Source organism: Vipera berus (genome assembly GCF_964194415.1).
Source record: "Vipera berus genome assembly, chromosome: 2".
In the NCBI taxonomy this organism is placed as follows: domain Eukaryota; kingdom Metazoa; phylum Chordata; class Lepidosauria; order Squamata; family Viperidae; genus Vipera; species Vipera berus.
Genome location: NC_138203.1, coordinates 290,147,913 through 290,168,582, shown reverse-complemented (window position 1 = coordinate 290,168,582; position 20,670 = coordinate 290,147,913). Strand labels below are relative to the sequence as shown.

At 54.1% G+C, this 20,670-nt stretch overlaps 1 protein-coding gene across 6 annotated transcripts; it reads right to left on the bottom strand.

The window, feature by feature from the left end:
- Window positions 1-10,613: 10,613 nt before the first annotated feature.
- Window positions 10,614-20,563, bottom strand: BRD2 (bromodomain containing 2). 6 transcript variants are annotated; one of them, XM_081319747.1, is made up of 12 exons: window positions 20,301-20,521; window positions 17,905-18,211; window positions 16,841-16,978; window positions 16,199-16,340; window positions 15,825-16,039; window positions 15,316-15,693; window positions 13,953-14,081; window positions 13,554-13,823; window positions 13,227-13,420; window positions 12,663-12,997; window positions 11,692-11,814; window positions 10,614-11,584 (listed from the first exon to the last, which is right to left on the bottom strand). In XM_081319747.1, the coding sequence occupies exons 2-12, from the start codon at window positions 18,097-18,099 to the stop codon at window positions 11,454-11,456; spliced, it is 2,250 nt and encodes a 749-aa protein (XP_081175873.1). In that variant the 5' UTR covers window positions 18,100-18,211; window positions 20,301-20,521; the 3' UTR covers window positions 10,614-11,453. The 6 variants fall into 6 exon arrangements, with proteins under 6 accessions (XP_081175873.1, XP_081175876.1, XP_081175872.1 ...); XM_081319750.1 differs by lacking the exon at window positions 17,905-18,211 and adding an exon at window positions 17,409-17,490 and having other exon boundaries at window positions 20,301-20,504; XM_081319746.1 differs by lacking the exon at window positions 20,301-20,521 and adding an exon at window positions 18,359-20,267.
- Between the last annotated feature and the right edge of the window lie 107 nt (window positions 20,564-20,670).

The following is a 20,670-nucleotide window of genomic DNA, read 5'->3' as shown; positions in this document are numbered from 1 at the left end:
CAAATAGTACATCCAGTTTTGGTCACCACGATGTAAAAAGATGTCGAGACTCTAGAAAGGGTACAGAGAAGAGCAACAAAGATGATTAGGGGACTGGAGGCTAAAACATATAGGGAACGGTTGCTGGAATTGGGTATGTGTAGTTTAACAAAGAGAAGGGTGAGGGGTGACATGATAGCAGTGTTCCAATATCTCAGGGGCTGCCCCAAAGAAGAGGGAGTCAAGCTATTCTCCAAAGCACCTGAAAGCAGGACAAGAAGCAACGGATGGAAACTAGTCAAGAAGAGAAGCAACCTAGAACTAAGGAGAAACCTCCTAAGAGTGAGAACAATGAACCAGTGGAACAGCTTGCCACCAGAAATCATGGGTGCTCCATCATTGGAGGTTTCCAAGGACAGTCGCTTATCTGAAATGGTCAAGGGTCTCCTGCTTGAGCAGAGGGCTGGACTAGAAGACCTCCGAGGTCCCTTCCAACTCTGTTATTCTCTTAACTATCTCCTAAGGTTACCTGATGGAGCAGGGTGGACTTCCAGCATTCAAAACCCCACTGAAGTCCTGACGAGGAGTTTGTACTATTTCTGGCCTACGGGCCGGGAGGAATCTCACAAAATAAATTAAATGTTCCTTGAGACGTTACCGTTCCTCTCAGAGTCAGCCAGATGTTCAGGCTGGATTTGGCATTTTCATCCACCTGTCGAGTCCTTCCCGATTAGCATTATTATTTATTTCCCCCCCCCCGCTCAACTCACTGCTAACGCAGCTACAGAACACCGGGGGGGGGAGGAGTTGCTCCTGCCACACAATCACAGAGTAAATTGTGAAAAATAACAACCATCATAATTTTGGGCTGCCTCAGTAACATTTCAAGTCTTAATGACACGACAAGATACAGCATTGCAAAGTTTGTGTATATATTACTCAAAGCTGTTTTCGTGTTTCATGAAGGCTTCATGACCCAATGTTAGCAAGAATAGTTCTTTTCTTAGCAAGGGACAGGGAAAACGTTTTTTTTTTTTTAAAAAAAAGATTTATTCCTTGGCATTATTATTACATTGGTACCCCTGGGTGGAAGGGACGCGGTGGCTCAGTGGGTTAGGACGCTGAGCTTGTCAATCAGAAGGTCGGCAGTTTGGCGGGACGAATCCCGAGTGCCGCGTAGCAGAGTGAGCGCCTGTTACTCATCCCAGCTTCTGCCAACCTAGCAGTTTGAAAGCACGCAAAAACGCAAGTAGAAAAATAGGGACCACTACGTTGGGGGAAGGTAACAGCGCTCCGTGCGCCTTTGGCGTCTAGTCATGCCGGCCACATGACCACGGAGACGTCCTCGGACAAGCGCTGGCTCTTCGGCTTTGAAACGGAGATGAGCACCGGCCCCTAGAGTCGGAAACGACTAGCACGCGTGTGCAGGGGAACCTTTACCTTTACCCCTGGGTGTAGGTTATTTTATGCAATGTTTTTGTTTCTTTGTTTGTTTTTATTTGTGTGCCACCCAAATATGCAACCTTTTTTTAAAAAAAATCTGCCTGGCAAAATCCAACTGCTATGCCCTTTTAAATGCTAACTGTTCTCTCACTAAATATCAGAGTGGCTCAGCAAACTGTAAATGTTTTGAGAACCACAAGGTTGCTTAAGCTCCCTTATTTAGCATTTTTTTAAAAAAAGGGGAAATGGGTGCTTTTAACAGGGCAGTCTGGGCCACAAATTATAACTTTAAGAAAACAGGTTTTTGCTTTTCCTTCCGTGCCCAAGGTCTTCCTCTGCTTCGGTATCTGAGAAAGAGCTCTTTCGGCAAAGTACGCAAAATAGAGAGCGCGCTCTGGAAGCCCTTGAATTATTTTTTTAAACAAACAAACAAAACAACAACAACCACCCAGCTGGGAAAGAGGGATTTAATTTGCCACCTGTGGGAATTCATCTGGAGTGAAATTTTTTTCTCTTGTTCGAAGCCTGGCAGGTAATCAAAGGCTTTATTTATCCCTGGCCAGGCATCTCAAAATGTCTTGCATTGTCTGCTTCTCCCTCCTAGTATAAAAGGACTTGACACCCCTGTCACCCCCCCACCCCCCCACACACACTGGCCCCTCAGTAACTGATAAGCTTGTGGTTTTTTTAATTTTTATTGTTGTGAGCCGCCCTGAGTCCTTGGGGAGAAGGGCGGCATATAAATTTAATAAATCTGAATCTGAATCTGGTCCAATTGGGGGGCAGGCCAGGATCCTTCCTCCCCCCCCCTCCTCCTCCTCCCAGCAGGCCTACCTGTAGTATGTACAGTAGTGGCCAAAATTGTGAAAACCTCTTGGGAAAAGTGTATTTTTGAGTTTTGATGGCTGATAACACCGTTGTTTTTTTTTTTTGCAGTAGTACCCTAAAATTATACATCAGTGGAAAGATCATTTAATCAAGAATGTAATGCAGCAAAGTTTGCTCAATTATCCGTGCCGTATTCCACGAAGCGTTACAGCCAAATAGCCAGAAAAAGGAAGCACCACTTTCTTTAGGTTGATAACCCAGGCAGAGCTTTCCTTCATCTGACGGTAGCCAATGAGCAGGAGCGTTTAGAGAGCCGATCGGGGATCACCTTGTTTTGGCAATGAGCCAATCAGATCACAGTAGGATCCGGTTATTGATGTCATGTATTGGAGCCAGGAGGAGGACATTTGTCAGTGTGTGATGTGATCGCTATCAAGTCAGTCGGGGTTTTTTGTGTGTGCGTTCTTTCATTTAGTCAGCTTGTAAAAGGTCATAAAATTAGTTAACGGTGCAAAGAGTTGACCTGTCGCCCGGAAAGCGATGTAAAATAGTGAACAAGGCTACAATTACAAAAATATTTAGAAGAAAAATGGGTGGAAACTTAAAACCAAAGGTGGCGTTTCCACAATTTTGGCCACTACGGTAGGCAGGGGATCAGCATTCGCCACGTAGAATCCCAGTTTGTGTGGGATTATCCTGGCTTCACCGAAGGCTTTTTCTTCCTCGTTTCTCAGTTGCCAGATTAAAAATTTAACCACCCGCTCCAAAATACAACATCGTGTCACGGGACTCGTATTGTACGTCAATCGTTAGTAATAATTAATAATAACTGGAGCACCACCTAAACACCTCCAGCATCGACAAATTCACCCTCTGTCAATTGCAAAAGGCAGCTGGGCTCCGCACGGCTTCCCGTCCCGCAATGAGATTCACCACACCGGCCCAACGTTCCACACCGGTCCCTCCCAGGTCCTGGGGGCGGTCGCGGCAGGCGGACAGAAGCGCCGGGTCCAGTCAGGACCTCCGGCTGGCTGTGTGACAAATAATAATAATAATGATGATGATAATTAATCATTCATCATATATTGTCGTGGATCACTCTGTTTGTTCCCCAGGATTTGAGAGCAGGGGATTGGAATAGATGACCTCCAAGATCCCTTCCAACTTTATTATGATTATGATTATTGTATTATTGATCATCGCACAGTCAGCAGATGTTCAGACTGGATTTGGCATTTTTGTCTACCCATTGAGTCCTTGCCAAGGACCTGGGATAGGCAGATGTGGATGTTTGATGGTATTACAGATCTCGTTGCAGGATGGAAGCAGTTCCTAGTAAGGTCGCCTTTTGCAATTGACTGATGGCGAATTTGTCAATGCCGATGATGGTGTTCCAGTGGTTCTCCAGTTGTTTTGGGATTGCACCCAAGGCGCCTATGACTATTGGTGCCACCCTTGCTTGCCTTTGCCACAGTCTTTCTATTTCTATTTGTAGGTCTTTGTATTTTGTTATCTTCTCCGGTTCTTTCTCGTCTATTCTGCTGTCTCCAGGCACTGCCATGTCCACTATCCAAACTTTTTTGTCTTTCTTATCGACAATTGTTAAGTCTGGGGTGTTGTGTTGTGCAGGTGCTTGTCTGTTTGAATTCTGAAGTCCCAGAGCAGTTTAACTTTATCATTTTCTATGACTTTCTCTATTTTATGATCCCACCAGGGGCAAATGGTATTTCTTGCAGATCTTCCAATGCACCATTGTTGCTACTTTGTCATGCCGCTGCTTGTAGTCACCATTATTATTATTATTATTATTATTATTATTATTATTATTATTATTATTATTATTATTATTATTATTATTATTATTATTATTATTATTATTATTATTATTATTATTATTATTATACTGGAAGCTTTTAAGAAGAGTGGGGACAGTCATTTGTCTGAAATGGTATAGGGTTTCCTGCCTGCACAGTGGGTTGGACTATATGACCCCACGGTCCCTTCCAACATCATCATCATCATCATCATCATCATCATCATTATTATTAATTATTTATTATTATTATTATTTATTATTATTATTATTATTATTATTATTATTATTATTATTATTATTATTTATTATTATTATTATTATTATTATTATTATTATTATTATTATTATTATTATTATTAATTATATAAAAAGTTGGGAATCTGCCTGTTTCCATTCCTCCCTTTTCATGGTGGAAGCTAGGAAATGAAAACATCTCACTCTTCTGGGAGGAGACCGTGGGGTGGGGGGTGGGGAATAACCTCAAGCTCAACTCCCCCCAGGGGATTTGCCCACCCCCCATCCCCTTCTCCCATGGACTGACCCCCGTTTGCATCTTCCTTGCCATCCCTCAACTTTGTTACTCAAACCCTGTTAGAATACAATAACAGAGCTGGAACGGACCTCGTAGGTCATCTACTTCAGCCCTCCACCTGGCCGATCCTCCCCTCAAGGGAGCAGTCTCTCTTCTTCTCCCTGGGTTGCCTCCACCCTTCCTGGCCAGAGGGCATTGAAAACCAGTAAAAAGGTTAACAAGTTAAAAAGAAAAAAAATAAACAATTACAGGGATAGAATAGAATAGAATAGAATAGAATAGAATAGAATAGAATAGAATAGAATAGAATAGAATAGAATAGAATAGAATAGAATAGAATAGAATAGAATAGAATAGAATAGAATAGAGGATAGAGAATAGAATATAAAATATAAACAATTACAGGGATAGCTAAACAGTTCACAGTTGCTTTTCGCAGAGTACTGGGTCTGGAAGTGCCCCTTGAGGCCATCTAGCCCAACCCGCCTACTCCATGCAGGCGAGACAGAAGGCCGGCCGTCGGCCTCCACTTGAATACTTCCAAGGTTGATTCAGCCTTCCGTCCTGCCCCGGAGGGCACAATAAGGGCACTGATTGTTGGGGTGGGGGAAAGGCTGACTCTGTAAACTGCTTAGGGAGGGGCTGCAAAAGCGCTGGGAAGCGGTATATAAGTCTGGAGTGCTTATTGCTTCCTTATGGATGTGAGCCAGTTGCCAAGTAGCCGAACTGCAGTCACACACGGGGTTGGTGTGTGTGACAGTCCTGAGGACAAGGATGGCTGGCAAAACCCCTTTTTCTGAGGCTCTTGTGACTCTGAGCCCTCCTTAAAGGAAGGGCTGCCTGGGTGCCTCTTTCCACCAGGAGCCCAAGATAATATATTTGGTGCCCGAAGCCTCATCGGCACCTGGGGCTCCTGGAGACACGAGGCTATGGAAACTCTGCCATAGGAAGGAGCAGATTTATGGAGCAGTAAAATAGAATGGAATGGAATGGAATGGAATGGAATGGAATGGAATGGAATGGACAGGACACGACAGAAGAAAGAACAGAAGAATAGAACAGAAGAATAAGAATAAGAGTAAGAGTAAGAGTAAGAGTAAGAGTGGAGTGGAGTAGAGTAGAGTAGAGTAGAGTAGAGTAGAGTAGAGTAGAGTAGAGTAGAATAGAATAGAATAGAATAGAATAGAATAGAATAGGAGAGAGATGGAATAGAATAGAATAGAATAGAATAGAATAGAATAGAATAGAATAGAATAGAATAGAATAGAATAGAATAGAATAGAATAGAATAGAATAGAATAGAATAGAATAGGAGAGATGGAATAGAATAGAATAGAATAGAATAGAATAGAATAGAATAGAATAGAATAGAATAGAATAGAATAGAATAGAATAGAATAGAATAGAATAGAATAGAATCAGGGCTTTTTTTCTCATAGAACACTCAGAACGGCGTTCCAGCACCTTTTTTTTTGCAACAACAACAACAAAAAAGCTCCCTCTATTTGCTTTAGTTGTTTGCAATCTTGGCCCTTTTTTATGACTCGTGGACTTCAACTCCCAGAAATCCTGAGCCAGCCACGCTGAGGGGAAAGAGAGAGGTTTCCAAGCTGAGCCATGCTGGCTCAGGAATTCTGGGACTTGAAGTCCACAAGTCATAAAAGAGCCAAGGTTGCCTACCCTGCACTAGAGGAGGACATTAAAATTATTTACAAGGTTACTTCTTTAGGAGCTAAACTTTTAGAATCCAAAACAGCCAATTCAAAAAAGCCAACAGGAAAGAACCTCACATTTTTCATCTGCTTCTGCCTCTTGGAAGGTAAAATTAGACAACAAAATAATCTATTTCCTATGTTAACATCTCTGCAATGAAATCAATAAAGGTAACAGGAAAGAAATGAAAAACATTTTTCTCAATGTAATATGTCTAATTTAGCTGATGCTAGAAAAAAATAGTATCTTTTGTAAATACTCTTGAAAACTATTTTGAATCTATAACCATCTATTACAACTAAACCACTTTAAATTAAACAATGCTTAAGAATGAAATATTCTTAATTTGGACTTTACTTTTACTGTTTGGACTGTTACGTGTTTTGAAAAATAGATTATTTAGAATCTAGTTATGTTGCACTTCAGTCTTTAAATAATTAACCTAGTATATACATAACAATATATGATGTTTTCCATGGTGAGCTTAACATCAATAACAACATTTATTAAAAAGGCTAAAATAATTTCTGGTGGTATTATCTGTACATTAAAATTTTGTTTAGTCACAATCTTTCACTTTTCACATTCTGGACAAGCAGTGGTCATGTATCCTAGCAAAAGATGTTACATATGTGCATAAGTGTAGTCAGTATCATATGCCTTTTTAAAAATATCAAACATGCAAAGAAACAAAAATAAGTCCAAAATATCTGTATTACATCCAGAAATGCCAACTTTGCAACCAATATTTCTCATCCATAACTATGGCACCCTAAGGATACCTGCATACATGCAAATGCTTCTCTGGGATCAGTAACGCAGCAGGGATTGCTTTTTCCTTCCAGTAAGATTGCTGGGAAATACCAAACATGGCCTTGAGAATTCCAATGTTTGTTACAAATTTTTCTAGATGTGGTTGGAAAGAGGCTGTTTGGCGCCGAAGACCACTGCCACGAGGAGCACAGCTCTGGGTCGGGGTTCAGAGCAGCTCCAGGTAGGGGCTCAGCACGGGCCGAGGCGTGGCAACTGTGTGGAGGGGAATCCTCACGGCGGCTGTGGGGAGGGGAATCCCCACGGCATGTGGCTCTGAGCGGCAGGGGTGGCGGTGCAAATACGGGCGGCGATGCCGTAGCAAGACACCGGCATCGCTCCCAGTGACACCTCTGAGTTCCGGCACCTTTTTTTTAGAAAAAAAGGACAGAGTAGAGTAGAGTAGAGTAGAGTAGAGTAGAGTAGAGTAGAGTAGAGTAGAATAGAATAGAAAAAGAAATAGAGTAGAATTAGAATAGAACAGAATAGTTAGAATAGAACAGAACAGAACAGAATAGAAAAAGGAATAGAATTAGAAGAGAATATAGAACAGAATAGAATAGAAAAAGGAATACAATTAGAACAGAACAGAACAGAATAGAAAAAGGAATAGAATTAGAATACAACAGAACAGAATAGAAAAAGAAATAGAACAGAACAGAATATAGAATACAATATAAGGATAGAATAGAATAGGAGTAAATAGAATATAGAATAGAATAAAAGAACCATTGTAAGTCCGAGGACTCCTTATATCAATTGATCCTTTTGTCATTTAAATTTGGGGGGGCTTTGATGGAGAAAAATATTACACGCCAATGTTAAGGCAGGGTTCTTCCAACTTGGCCCTTTGATGACTTGTGGACTTCAACTCCCAGAATTCCTTAGCCAGGCATGCCCCAGGGAACAAATTTTGGAAATAAGGGGGAAATGCCAATACTATTTCCAGTTCTCCATTCACTGGGGGGGGCGCTAATGAAAGGCAATTTCACACACACACACACATCCTTATTAATTTCATTTCTGGTGAATGAAGGAAACCAACTTTTGTTCTACATCCTGCAATATTTGGCTTATCCTTGGAAAGTGGCACCTTGCGGTATGGAAATTATAACCGAAGACCCAGATGGCAAAGAGCCAGGAGCGTTGTTACTTCGTTTGGAGATCACCACATTCCTTTTCCATTTATTTGTTTTTCTTCCTGGGTGTCTGGAAAGAGACACCCAGAAAGAAGTCTCTCAATATTGAGAGCCAATCTTGCCAAGTTTTGGGCGGAGGGGTATCTTTCGATTTCGTCTTTGTTTATTAACAGTTGGCTAGTCGGTCTTTTGGGTCAAGAAATTATCTTAGCTTTCAAGGGAGTGAGAGATGAGCCAAAGGGAGGGCTGGCTTCCCAGGTTTTTTGTGGGCGCTCCATCACTGGAGGTTCCCAAGAAAAGATGGGACAGCCATTTTTCCAGGAAGGAAGGACGAAGGGGTTGGACTAGACGACCTCCAAGGTCCCTTCCAGCCCGAGGATTCTTCTCACCGCTTTGTTTTTTGAATGCTGGCGAGGAGGAATCTCTTCAAATGTTCCCAAACAGGACAAATAATAATAACAATAATGGAAGGGACCTTGGAGGTCATCTAGTCCAACCCCCTGCTCAGGCAGGAAACCCTATGCCATTTCGGACAAACGGCTGTCCAGTCTCTTCTTAAGAGACTTGCAGTGTTGGAGCACTGAAAGGTGGATCACAAAGGTGTTTTTTTTCCAAAAAGGGAACCGAGGAAGAAAAAGGAGAAGCTTCATGGGTTGTGCCTGGGGTGGGTGGGGGGGAAGAGATAGGAGGATTTAAGAGTCCAGACTGTTGAGACTGAATGGTGTGTGTGTGTGTGTGTGTGTGTGTGTGTGTGCGTGTGCGCGTGTTGTGGTGTAAAGCTCTATTGGCAAGACAGGGGTTTTTACCGTTTGCCCCAGGTCCTTCTCCCCCATCTGTTTCCACATGGTGCCGCAAATCACACGATGCTTTGGGCTAGATTATTAGATGAGAGCGCTGGAAGGGACCCAGAAGGTCTTCTAGTCCAACCCTGCGCTCAAGCAGGAGACCCTTTACCATTTGAGACAATTTACGTTGTGTATATAAATGTACGTGTGTAGGAGAGCTATACAATTTGAGGCTGAGGTCTTTTCTTTCCATGCCAACTCCTCCCCTCCCCGAATCTGCGGTAACCTCTTCCTGGGGTGTGGAGCTCCAGATCGGGTTCAAACTGCTGTTTCATTCAGGAAGTTAGCCTTCCCTTTCGGAGAATCCAAGCTCTGCCCAATTCTGCCGAAATAATTGAGTGGCAGCCCCGTCCACAGTGCGGCCTTGCTGGGAGGGAGCCCTGTGAGGCCTTCTCCTCGGCCAGGGTGGTGGGAGTTGTACTTCGATCTGTGGGGTGAGCACCCAGCCGCCCACGCCCGGCCTCCCAGACTCAAGATGGAGACTTTGCCCAGGCAGCTAAGGGGGCTCCCCTCCAAGGCCTCCTCCTTCTCCTCTTCCCCCCCAGGAGCCCTGCGGCTGCCTGGCAAATCCCACCGCAAAGAGGCTCCTCTTCTTCTCTCAGATGCCAAGACCACCCAGAACAAAAAAGGCGGGAAAACCTCCTAGCCAGTTCTGAGGGGGAGAAGGAGCAGCCTAAAAGGCGGGAAAACCCTTGCACCACATAGGCCAGTTGAGCCTGAGGGAGAGGAGCAAAAAAGGCGGGAAAGCCTCCCAGCCGCCTGAGGGGGAAGGAGCCTAAAAGGAAAATCCTCACACCACACGGGCTAGTTGCACCTGAGGGGGAGGAGCAAAAAAGGCGGGAAAACCCTTGCACCACACGAGCCAGTTGAGCCTGAAGGGGGAACAGCAAAAAAGGCAGGAAAACCTCCCAGCCGTCTCTGAGGGGCGGAGAAGCCTAAAAGGAGGGAAAATCCTCACACCACACAGGCCAATTGCACCTGAGGGGGAGGAGCCTAAAAGGCAGGAAAATGTGCCTAAGCAGCAGCTCCTCTTCCCTATGCGGGAAGAAGGTTCTGGAAATTGCCTCCTGCTGGCCTTATTTAGCACCCCGAGCAGAATTCAGCAAGGGGGACGGGAAACTGCAGACACCACAGCCCCCACTTTTCCCCACTGATGGTTGGGCCTGATTTGTCTCGAGTCTTGGATCACCTGCAGTTTCCTTGCCAGTTTCCCCCAAGTGGTTTGCCATTGCCTCCTTCCTGGGGGCTGAGGTAGTGACCGGCCCAAGGTCACCTAGCCAACTTCGTGCACGAGGCAGACTAGATCCCCTGCAGATTCTCTAGAACAGAGGTGGGGGGAACGGTCTCCCCCCCCCCAATATGGCTTGTGGACAAATCCCAGAATTCCCAAGGCAGGAACCCAGCCGGGCTCAGGAATTCTGGAAGCCAAAGTCCACGAATCGCGCAGCTCTAATAAGCCCAGCCTTCAACCTCTCCCCGCCCCCACTATAAAGCCCTCCAGACGCCAGTTTGTACCATTTTTTTTATTATTATTATTTACATGTTAAAGAACCAGAAGATTTAAACATACAGTTTTAAGATGAAACAGAGCCCTAGAAGGTGGAACGAGTGGGAGTAAAAGAAACGGTAGAAAAAATATACAGTCAACGTAAAAAACTCGGATGGGGGGGGCCGCCTCTCCTGTTACGGCGGCCGCCCCGGAGTGGGGGGGGGCAAAGAACATGCGATTGTGGCGGTTGTGCCAAGGACGTACACGGCTGCACTCACTCCGGATCCCAGGGAAGCCAACGAGGGGAAGAGGGGGGAGAACAAGGGGGAATAAATAAAGAACCTCGAGTGCCGGGGGGGGGGGGAAGGGCAAGTGAGAGGAAGAGGAGGCAACTTTGGCCCCTCCCCCACCCGAGGGAGAGGGGGCTCCAAGCTGGAGCACGGGGAAGCCAACGCCCTCCTGCCCCCCCCCGCCATCTCTGTCCCTCCGGAGAAGGGAGCGTCACCCAAACTCAAAACTCACTAAATGCCGGATAAAAACTACACAAGGCTTTGGAGTCCCAGGCGTCCCCCCCTTGCAGAGCAACCCTGTACACAGTCCCAGGCAGGCCCCCCCTTCCAACTGAAGCACAAACGGAGGTGGGGTGGGGGAGGGACCACCGGCTCTCACCCCGCCACGGTCCAGTGAGGGGAGAAGAGGGAGGCCAGTGGCTGAGCCTTCCTGCGCTGACCCGGGGGAGGAGCCCCCTCTCGCTCGCCTTGCTCTCCCGGGTTCCGATCCCGCGGAACCGCCTCCTCTTCCGGCCTTCCTCCTTTTCTCCCGCCGGGCCCGTCTCTCCTCCCATCGCCCTCGGGGTTGCCTAGCTGGAGTCCGAGTCGCTTGTGTCCGAGGAGGAGGAAGAGGAGCTGGAGCTGCTGGAGTCAGAGCTGGAGCTGCTGGCGCTCAGGCGGGAGACGGGCACCTGCTGGGCGGACTCTGGTTTCTCGCTGGCTGCAGGGGGGAGGGGAAGCAACAAGAGGGGGGGGTCAGTCCCGGACCACCATCCCCCCCCCGAACCCATGGCTGCTGCTGCTGCTGCGGCTAGAGGCCAAACTGACCTTTCTTGGGCGGCTTCTTGGCCGAGTTCAGCTGCCCGCTGACGTCCTGCAGGCGCTTCTCCAGCTCTCGCTTCTTCTCCAGGGCCAGCTCCTCCTTCGTCTTGCCCACCGGCTTCTTCAGGGCTGTGGGGGAGAATCCTGGTCAGGGGGAGGAAAGGGCGCTTGCCACCCACGCACGAGGCCTCCTGCTCCCACTCCGCACCCGGCAACGGAGGGACCCCGCTGGGCCCGTCGAAGCCCCTACTTCTAACTCTGTGACAGGCCACCTCGAGTCTGGAAAGGGAGTTTTCTGCCCCCCCCAGGCTGGACGAGGTGGGCACCCATCTGAACGACCCTCTTAAAAAGACACGGGTGGGCAGCCCGGGTAGGTGGCGGGTAAGGGTGGAAAAGCTTCCCAGACGAATCCAGCTGGCCAGAGGAGGAGTTCAAGGACAAGAGCATCCGGAGGAGAGACTGAGCGAGCGCAAGAGCCAAGCAAAACTGAAGGTTGTGCAACAGCTGCTTTTCTAAAGCCTCCGGCAGAATCCCCCAGAGGGGCTGCATCTCTTCCCCCCCCCCAAGAGGTCACAGGCTAATTATCGGGCTAATTGTGGATCCTGAGGTTCCCCCCCTCCCTCCCCACAGAAAAAAACCCTAACCGGCGATTTTCCCTATCCCTGACGTTTGTAAACAAGGCCGGGGGAAACCCTCCATGGTGGGGATAATCCAGCACTTGAAACATCCTCTTGGAGCCCCCTCTCCCCCCCAGGGCCAACGTGGAGCCCTCTCCGGAGTGCAATTTCAGGGTGTTTTTCCACAGCAAAAGGCACCGCGGGAGAGACAAAACCAGGCATGACGAGACGTGAAATGGGGCAATGCCCCTTCTGCTGCATTCACTCCCTGGGGCATCCCCACGGAGCCGGGGCCCGGTTGGTGTGTGTGTGTGTGTTTTGGTGTATGTTGGGGGGGTAGGGCGCCACGCCACCACTCACTCTCGCTGTACGGCTTGCGGGGCTTCTTGCGCAGGCAGGAGAGGACGTAGTGCTCCAGCTCCCGCAGGGTGGAAGCCTTGAGCGTCTCGAAGTCGATCTCGATCTCCTCCGGGTTCGAGTCCCGCAGCGAGGGCTCCCGCGACTGGATGATGTGCACCACCCGGCCCAGCTTCTCCCCCGGCAGCTTATTGATGTCCAGGCTGAGCTGGCGCTTCTCGTCGTAGCTCATGGGCTTGCTCTCCTCCTCCTCCTCTGAGTCGAAGAGCAGGGGGGCCGGGGGAGGAGGGGGAGGGGGAGCAGCCGAGGCCTTGGAGCCTCCCGACTTCTTCGTGTTCCTGGTGGGCGAGAGGAGGGGGGGGGGACGGTTCAGGTGGCGTGCAGCCCCCCCACAGGAACCCCAGATTGGGGAGGGTGGGGGGGAGCGTCGGCTGTCAGACTTGTCTTGGCTTGTTTCCGTGTGTGCACACACAGGCAAGAGCTCGCCACGGTCGATCCGCCGGGGAAAGAGAGTCATCACCCAGCCGGTTCCCCCACCCAGCCCCCGCCAGACAGAAGCTCACTCACTTGCCGCCCCCACCGGCCTTCTTGGGCTTCTTAGGCTGGGCCGGGTGGTGAGCGCGGCCCCCCTCCTCCCCGGCTTTGGCCTTGCGCTTGTCCAGCCTCCTCTGCTTCTTCTTCTCCTTCTTGTCGCGCTTCTTCTTGGGCTTGGAGACGGGACCCTGGGAGAGGGCGGCCAGCTGCTCGTGCACGGCCCGCAGCTGGGGGGAGGGAGGAGAAGCAGGGTGGAGACGTCGCCAAGGGCCCCCCCTTTCCCCTCCCACCACCAAGGCCGCGCAGGGGGGGGACTGCCTCATTCCCTACCCCCCACTCTCACTTCCACGCCCTGCTCACCTGTTCCTGCAGCTCAGCCAGCCGGTTGGCTCGCTCCTCCTCGGAGTCCGAACTCTCCTCCTCGGTGTCCGAGGAGCTCTCGCTACTACTCTCGTCTTCGTCCCCCTCGTCGTCGTCCTCCTCCTCCTCTTCCTCCTCCTCCTCTTCCTCACTCGAGGAGTCGTCCGTGGAGGACTTCATCAGGAGTCCCGGCTGGGGGAGCGACGTCGAGGGAGGCCCGACGTGGAGGGGCTCATCTGGCATCTTGGCGTAGCTGAACTCGAAGACGTCCTGCCGCAGGGACGGCGGAAGCAAACACACACACACACACAGACACACGCCCCTCTTTATTGCTCTGGCACCGAAACGGGGAAGGGGGTGAGGAGCCCTCCCCTCCCTCCGGACCCCCAGGGGCCTCACCTGCAGCTTGCGCGCCATGGCCACCACATCGTGATCAGGAGGGTTGTACTTGTAGCAGTTGGAGAACATCAGCCGTACGTCGGAAGCAAACTCCTGCGCGTCGCGGTACTCCCGGTTCTCCATCTTGCGCTGCGGCCCGCGAGACAAGCCAGAGGGAAAACGAGGGCAGGAGACAATGAGGTCACAAAATCCAGAGCTTTCGACGCGACGCACGCATACAACCCCCGGCGACAAGATCTCCCCACGGGACCCGTTCAATTCCCAAAGGAGACCTTCAGCACAGCGAGACGGCACCCATGAAGTGAAGCCCAGCGTGTGGACGCGGTCCTGCTGCCCCCACCCCCCTGGGGAGCCGAGCCCTTCTTCTCCCCACCCCATTGTCCGCAACTACAGGACCCATCTCTTCCGGGCTCTGGTGCACACTGGCTATGCTACTGATCACCACCCTGCACTGCTTCATCTCGGGCTGGGAGACACGTGCGGCGGTGCCTAGACGTGTCCTCCTTTCCCGCAAAGCATGACTGGCTAAGCAGAACCGCAATGTTTTCAGAAATGCTTTTATTGCTGAGAAAGAAAAAATTGGGGGGGCCCCGCTACACCAAGACAAACAATTGCCTGTTTTTCCAGCTTCTTTCCCAGGAGGGCTGGATAATGTTTCTGGACCACACGTCCTTCATTAGTCCCTTTCCCATTCTCTCTTTCTCTCCTTCCCTTCCCTTCTCTCTCTCTTCCTTTTCCCTCTCCCCTTTCCCATTCTCTCTTTCTCTCCCCCCACTTCCAATGGCCAGGCTTTGCCCTCTTACGACAAAGGAAGCAGAAAATCCTGCACAAAATCCGGACGTGGCTGTTGGGCCACAAGTTCAAACAAAGGCAGGTGTGGCGGCCCACTTCAGAGGCAAAGGGAAGCTGAACTCTCTCTACCTAGAAAGCCGGTTTGGTCTGGCGGTCAAGGCACCCACCAGGCTAGAAACGCAGGAGGACCGCGAGTTCAAGTCCCACCACCTTAGCCGCGAAAGTGGCTTTGGGCCAAAAAGACCCTCCCACCTGGCAAGGTGGCCATTACGGGGGAAATTAAGAGAAGGGCGTCTTGAGGCGCTCGCCGCCTCAAGTAATCTATAAAAACCACCGAGGCGGGCTATTTAGAAAACTAAAAATACAGGGGAAGGCGTGTGAGGCAGACGCGTTCCTCCCCTGCTCCCTTTTCCCATCCCCGTCTCAGCCGAAAGAGGGAGGGAAAAACGAGGGAGAAGGGAGCCATTAGGAGACTCTTTGCTGCCACCCCCACGACTCTCCCGCTCCGAGACTCCCCTCTCCCAGACTCGTGCCCCTCCCGATTCGAGGCGCCTCCGCCCCTCAAGCTCACCTTGATGCTGCTGAGGTCCATGGGGTGCTTGATGATCTCGTGGTAGTCGTGGAGGCCCAGGGCGGAGGCGTCGACCGGCTTGTAGAAGGGCCAGGCGTAGGCCGCGTGCCGCTTGGAGACGAGCTCCTTCAGGATGCCGTTGCAGTACTTGAGCTGCTCCGACAGCTTCCCCCTCTTGGAGGTCTGGTGCTGCTGCGAGTCGGGCAGGTCCTTCCGCGGAGGCTTGATGGGGCGCCCGCTCTCCCTCCGGGCGGGGATCTTGGCCGCCTTGGTCTCCAGGGCGCAGGGGGCGGAAGGGGAGGACTCCCCACCACTGGTGGCGATGATGGCCGTGGGCGTGGGGGTCGTGGTGTCCGCTTTCCGCTTGACGCCTTTTTTCTGGGCGGGGCAACACGACGGCTGGATGAGTTCCCGGTGGGCGAAGAGCGTGCCACCACCGGGGCTGCCGGTGGGACCCCCGCACTGCCCCCCCACCCGCTGGACTCCCTACCCGGGACCCCCGAGCTAACCTTGGTCACTGGCTGCGCGGGTACGGCCAGCAGTGGCTGGGAGGCGGAGGAGTGCAGGGGCTTGAGGAGAGGGGCAGAGATGACGGAGGGGTGGGGGATGCTGATGACGGTGGTGGGGATGTCCATGGGGCTGCTGGAGAAGAGCCCCGCGTGGGAGGAGACCGAAGAGATGGCCGGCACTTGCTGGGCAGCCGCGTTGGCTGCTGCCAGGAGGGCTGTGGGGGAAAGAATCACCAGAGAGATGAGCCGAAGCCATTTAAGAGTCAACAAGCACGCACACACACACACACACACACGGGCCTGTTTCCAAACCGGGCAAGCTTTTGCCCCCACACCCAGTCCCATCGGGCGCCTGGACCTCCGCCCCCGGTTACCTGCTGCCCGCGAGGCTCCCTTCTTGTGGCTGTTCTTGGCCACGGTGAGGACGATCTCCTGCTCCTCCTGAGGCATCTGGGCCACTTTCTGCAGGAAGATCTTCTCCAGCGTCTGGGCCATCAGCACAATATCATCCGTGGGCTACAAGGAGGCGACAACCGGCAAAAATCAAAATTGATGCCGTCACCACTTCGGCGTCACTTTCCTGCACGCCCTCCGAAAAGCCTCCGGGCCGGGCAGAGCTGAAGTCAAAAGGAAGCCAGCCCCAAACACGCTAAAACCGTGCGACCGAAGGTCTCCCCAAACACCGGTGCCAGCAGAGGTTTCCCAAAATCCACACATCTGGGGTTACACCGCTCTTGTCCTCGATAGGATTCCCAAAATAGTTCGAGCCAGGCTTTCACCGGACAGAAAAAAAGCTCCGGCAGGCCGATCTGCGCTAGAACAGGAAGCCGTTCCCTGCAGATCTGACCAGCCGGACGCAGACACGCTGGAAAACGTAGCCATTTAGGATAGCTGACCCACGAAATCGGTCGAACAGAGGCCTGGGCCACAAAGGCACCCAGGTGTGCTATTAAACGCTACTACTTTCCTCCGGCCGGCCCAGCCCTGCCGGGTGGAAGCACCGTCTCCGGGCTCACCTTGTTGTAGATGTAACAGTTGGTGAACATGGTGTTGAAGTCCTGCATGCACTCGCCCGAACTCCAGTAGTAGCCGTTCTCCAGGCGCCGCTTGATGGTGCCCATGTCCATTGGCTGCTTGATGATTTTGTGGTAGTCCTGGAGATGGGGGGGGAGGGAGGGCAAGTGCCAAGCCGGCCATCAGGGACCCTGCAAACAGCTGCTTCTCACGCAGCGAGACGCCCGGTTCCTCGGGGAGAAGGCCATGCAAGCTGCAGCCACAACAACCGCCACACCGGGGAAGGAGGGGGGGTGTTTCCACCTCACTGTCTAGGCAACCCTGCCGCTAAGCAGCCCGCCACCACAATGCACGCGAGGACGACAGGGACCGTTGCCTGGCTCTTCCAAAATTGATGAGAATGCGGAAATCGCAAGGAAGGCCCCCCCCACTCCCTTGGGGAGATCTACGGCCTATACCTGAAAAAGCGCCCCCACCTCACCCCAAGAACCACACTACTCGGAAGGCCTGTGCCGCCAACGCCCGTAAACAAGCATTAATAACCCTGGACAGGTTTTTGTTTTGTTTTACCTCTGGGCTTTAAATCCTTGGGTGCCGGCCGTTAATTTGGGGGGGGCCGCCTGATGTCTTCTACAAAGTCATGGATGGGAATCTGCAAAACGCATTCAGGTCACAAGAGATTAGACGGGGGAGGAGTGGTGCAAAAAGCAGCTGCATCCTCTCATCCATACCTTTGTAGGGACATGAGGGGGGGAGAGGAGGAGGAGGAGGAGGAGGAAGAGGAGACCCTCGCTGGGTGGGACCCTAACGACTCGCAAGGACCCTGACTGACTGTTGGGAAGACGGACCCCGAGAGGAGGGGAACCAAAAAAAAAGCCGACACAACAGCAGAAGCCAAAAAAAGCCGGGAGACGAGCAGCGCCATTCCCGATCATCACCCCTCACGCACAGGTCGATCGCTCCCCGGAAGGGAGCCGGCAAGCCCCTGGACGGGCACCGGGGCCGCGTCCCTGCTACCCCCACCCACCCAGCCACCCCCCCCCGCCGGGCGAGGCAGGCCGTTTACCGGGAGCCCCAGCTTGACGGCGTCGACCGGCTGGCGGAAAGGCCAGGCGAACTGGTGCTTCCAGAGGGCCTTCATCACCACTTTGTGCAGGTACTGGAGCTGGTTGGTGACCCGGCCGGGCTTCTTGGGGTTGGAGACCTCGGGCGGGGGCGGGTTGGCGGGGGCCAGCTGGAGGAGGGCCGGCACCGAGGCCATGGTGGGGCTCTCGAAGCCCTCGTAGAGCAGCGACGGCTTGCGGATCCGTTTGCCCGGCGCCGACTCCGCCGCCAGGCCCAGCAGGCCGGCATGGCCCCCCTCGCCCAGCAGCCTGCAAGAGGGCGGGAAGCGGGCTCAGCCGGGCACGCAGGGAGGAAGGAAGGCAGGAAGGCGGCGCCCGGTTGCTAGGCAATCCCGCCGGCCGGCCGGCTCAGCCCGCCCGCCCGCCCGCCGCCCCTCCCTGCCCGCCGGTACCTACTTGCCGTTGGGGTTCACGTTCTGCAGCATGCCCGCCGCGCCGCCGCCGCCCTGGCCTCTCCGCCGGGAGGGTCCCGCTGCAGCCGCCGCCGCCGCCTCCTCCGTGGCCTCGGGGGGGCCCCCCACCTTGCTGGGCGCGCGGCTCAGGGGCGCATCGCGGGGAGGGGCCGCTGCATGGCGGGCCGGAGGGTTTGCGGAAGCGCCGGGCCCTCCTCCGCCTCCTCCTCCGCCCGCTGCTGCTGCTGCTGCTGCTCCGTCGGCCGAGCGGCGCAAAAGCTCAGAAAATGGCGGCCTCGGCAGCTGCGCGGCGCTGCAGGCAGCTTCCCGCTCGCGAGGCCTCGGGGGAGGCCGGCCCGCCGCCGGGCACGAAATGCGGGGCGTCGCGGAGTCCCGGGGGCCGCCGCCTCCGGAAGGGCCGGGAGCCGGGCCGGGCGTCGCGGGCGGAGCCGCGGATGGCGGCGGATTGTAAGCGCGGGGGGAGGACGGGGAGCCGCGCTGCGCCTGGGCCGGCCGGCTCTCCCTGGAAGGCGGGACGGGCGGGGGCGGCCACCGCTACGGAAGCCGGGAGGAGGACCCGAGCGGTGCGGCGGCGGCGGGCGGCGATTGGGGCCCGCCGGCGACGATGTCTCCGGATAGAGTCCGCCCCCTCTTCGCCGCACTCGCGCTGGCTCCTTCGCGCGCCGAGCAGCTTCCTTCCTTCGCTACAACGAAATGGCGCCTATCGGCCTGCCCCCGACCGCCCTTATATAGACGGCCGCCGCCTCCCGATTGGCCGAGAGCGGGGCTGACATCACCGTCCCGCCCGGCCACGCCCACTGGCGGGCTCGACAGATCGCGCGGGGAGGAACGACGGAGGACGCTGCCCTGCGATTGGGAGACAGCCCGGTCGATCACTCTTCCACCTCCCGCCCCCTCCTCCGGCTGCCGGCTCGCGCATTGGGCCTGGCTGCCATTCGTTCGCTCCCGATTGGGCCGCGCGCCGCGCGGGGGCGGGGCGGCGAGAGAAGAGCGGCCGTTGGCTGTCGTCGTTCTCTGCTCACCGCGGGGGGAAGGGAGGGGAGACGCGAGAGGCGCCATTTTGGGACAGCGGAGAATCAGGGCGGCGGGAGGGTAGCGGCGGCCGCGTCCCGTTCCCGTCCCCGCCGCCGTCCTCTTCCTCCCTTCGAAACAGCCCCTACCCGGGGAAACGAAGCCTCAGACGGGAAAGCGGGCGCCGCCCGCCTCAACCGCCGTTTCCCGCCAAAAGCCGAGACTCCCCCCCCCCCTCAGCCACACAAAAGACGCTCGGCTGAGGCGCCTCGACGGAATCCGGACCGAAGGGCTCGGCCGGCCGCCTCCCCCCTCACACAGATCGCCCAAGGGGCGTTCTCGGCCCCGGCTTTCCGACAGTGGCCGGCGCGCTGCACAGGGCAAGAGGCGGCCAAGTGGCGCGGCTGAGTCATTCCCGGTGGGGAGAAGGCGGGGAGTCCCCGCGGGGCTGAAGGGCGCGCGAGACAACATCCCCCCCCGCCTTCGCCCAGGCGCCGTGACGCAGCACTTCCATCTTGGGCTGCGGGGGGAGGGGAGGAAAGAGTGTCCACCTCCCTCCACGGGCCGGTCACCCGCGCGGCACCGACTCCATTTCTCCCCGAGACCCTCCAGAACCGTCCCACCGGCGGGCGAGGCTTTCCAGGCCCGGCCGGAGCCGCGCGACCCTCAGCGCCGGGAAAGTGGGGGATGGGAAGCCTGGACAGAAGCGGCCGGCGCGTCACGTGACCGCGGAGCGCCGTCCTCATTGGCCGCCGAGAGCGGGAGGGGCCGCGAGGCGAAAGGCTCCGAAATTGCCTCCTCCGCCGCTCGGCGCCGCCGCCGCCGCCGCCACAGCTGGGAAGAGCGAGGGGGTGGATAAGGGAGGAAAACCTCCGTTCAGTTAACGAAGCCCCAAAAAAATAAAAAAATCCTACCCAGCGCTGCCGCGGCCGCCATGAGCGGGCGGGGGTGGGAAGCCTCACGTCACCGCGCTCCGATTGGGCCCCGCCGTCACGTGACCTCGTCGCGGCCGCCGTTCCCGAAAGCCCGGATGCTGCCGGGGGAACCCTTCCTTCCGCCGGGCCCCGCCGCGTAGCCGTCCGTAGGCGACCGAAGACAGTCCCGAAAAAGCGGCCCGTCCGCGCGGCCCCTTTCCGACGGCCCCCGCCCCCCGTCCGAGTCCCGCTTTGGGCGTAAAATGAGCATGGCTCCCGCGACGCCCGGAGAAGCTGGACTGCGCATGCTCCGCCTCACCCAGCCTCTATCTACCCTCGCGCCTGCGCACGAGCCCGGTGCGGGAGAGGC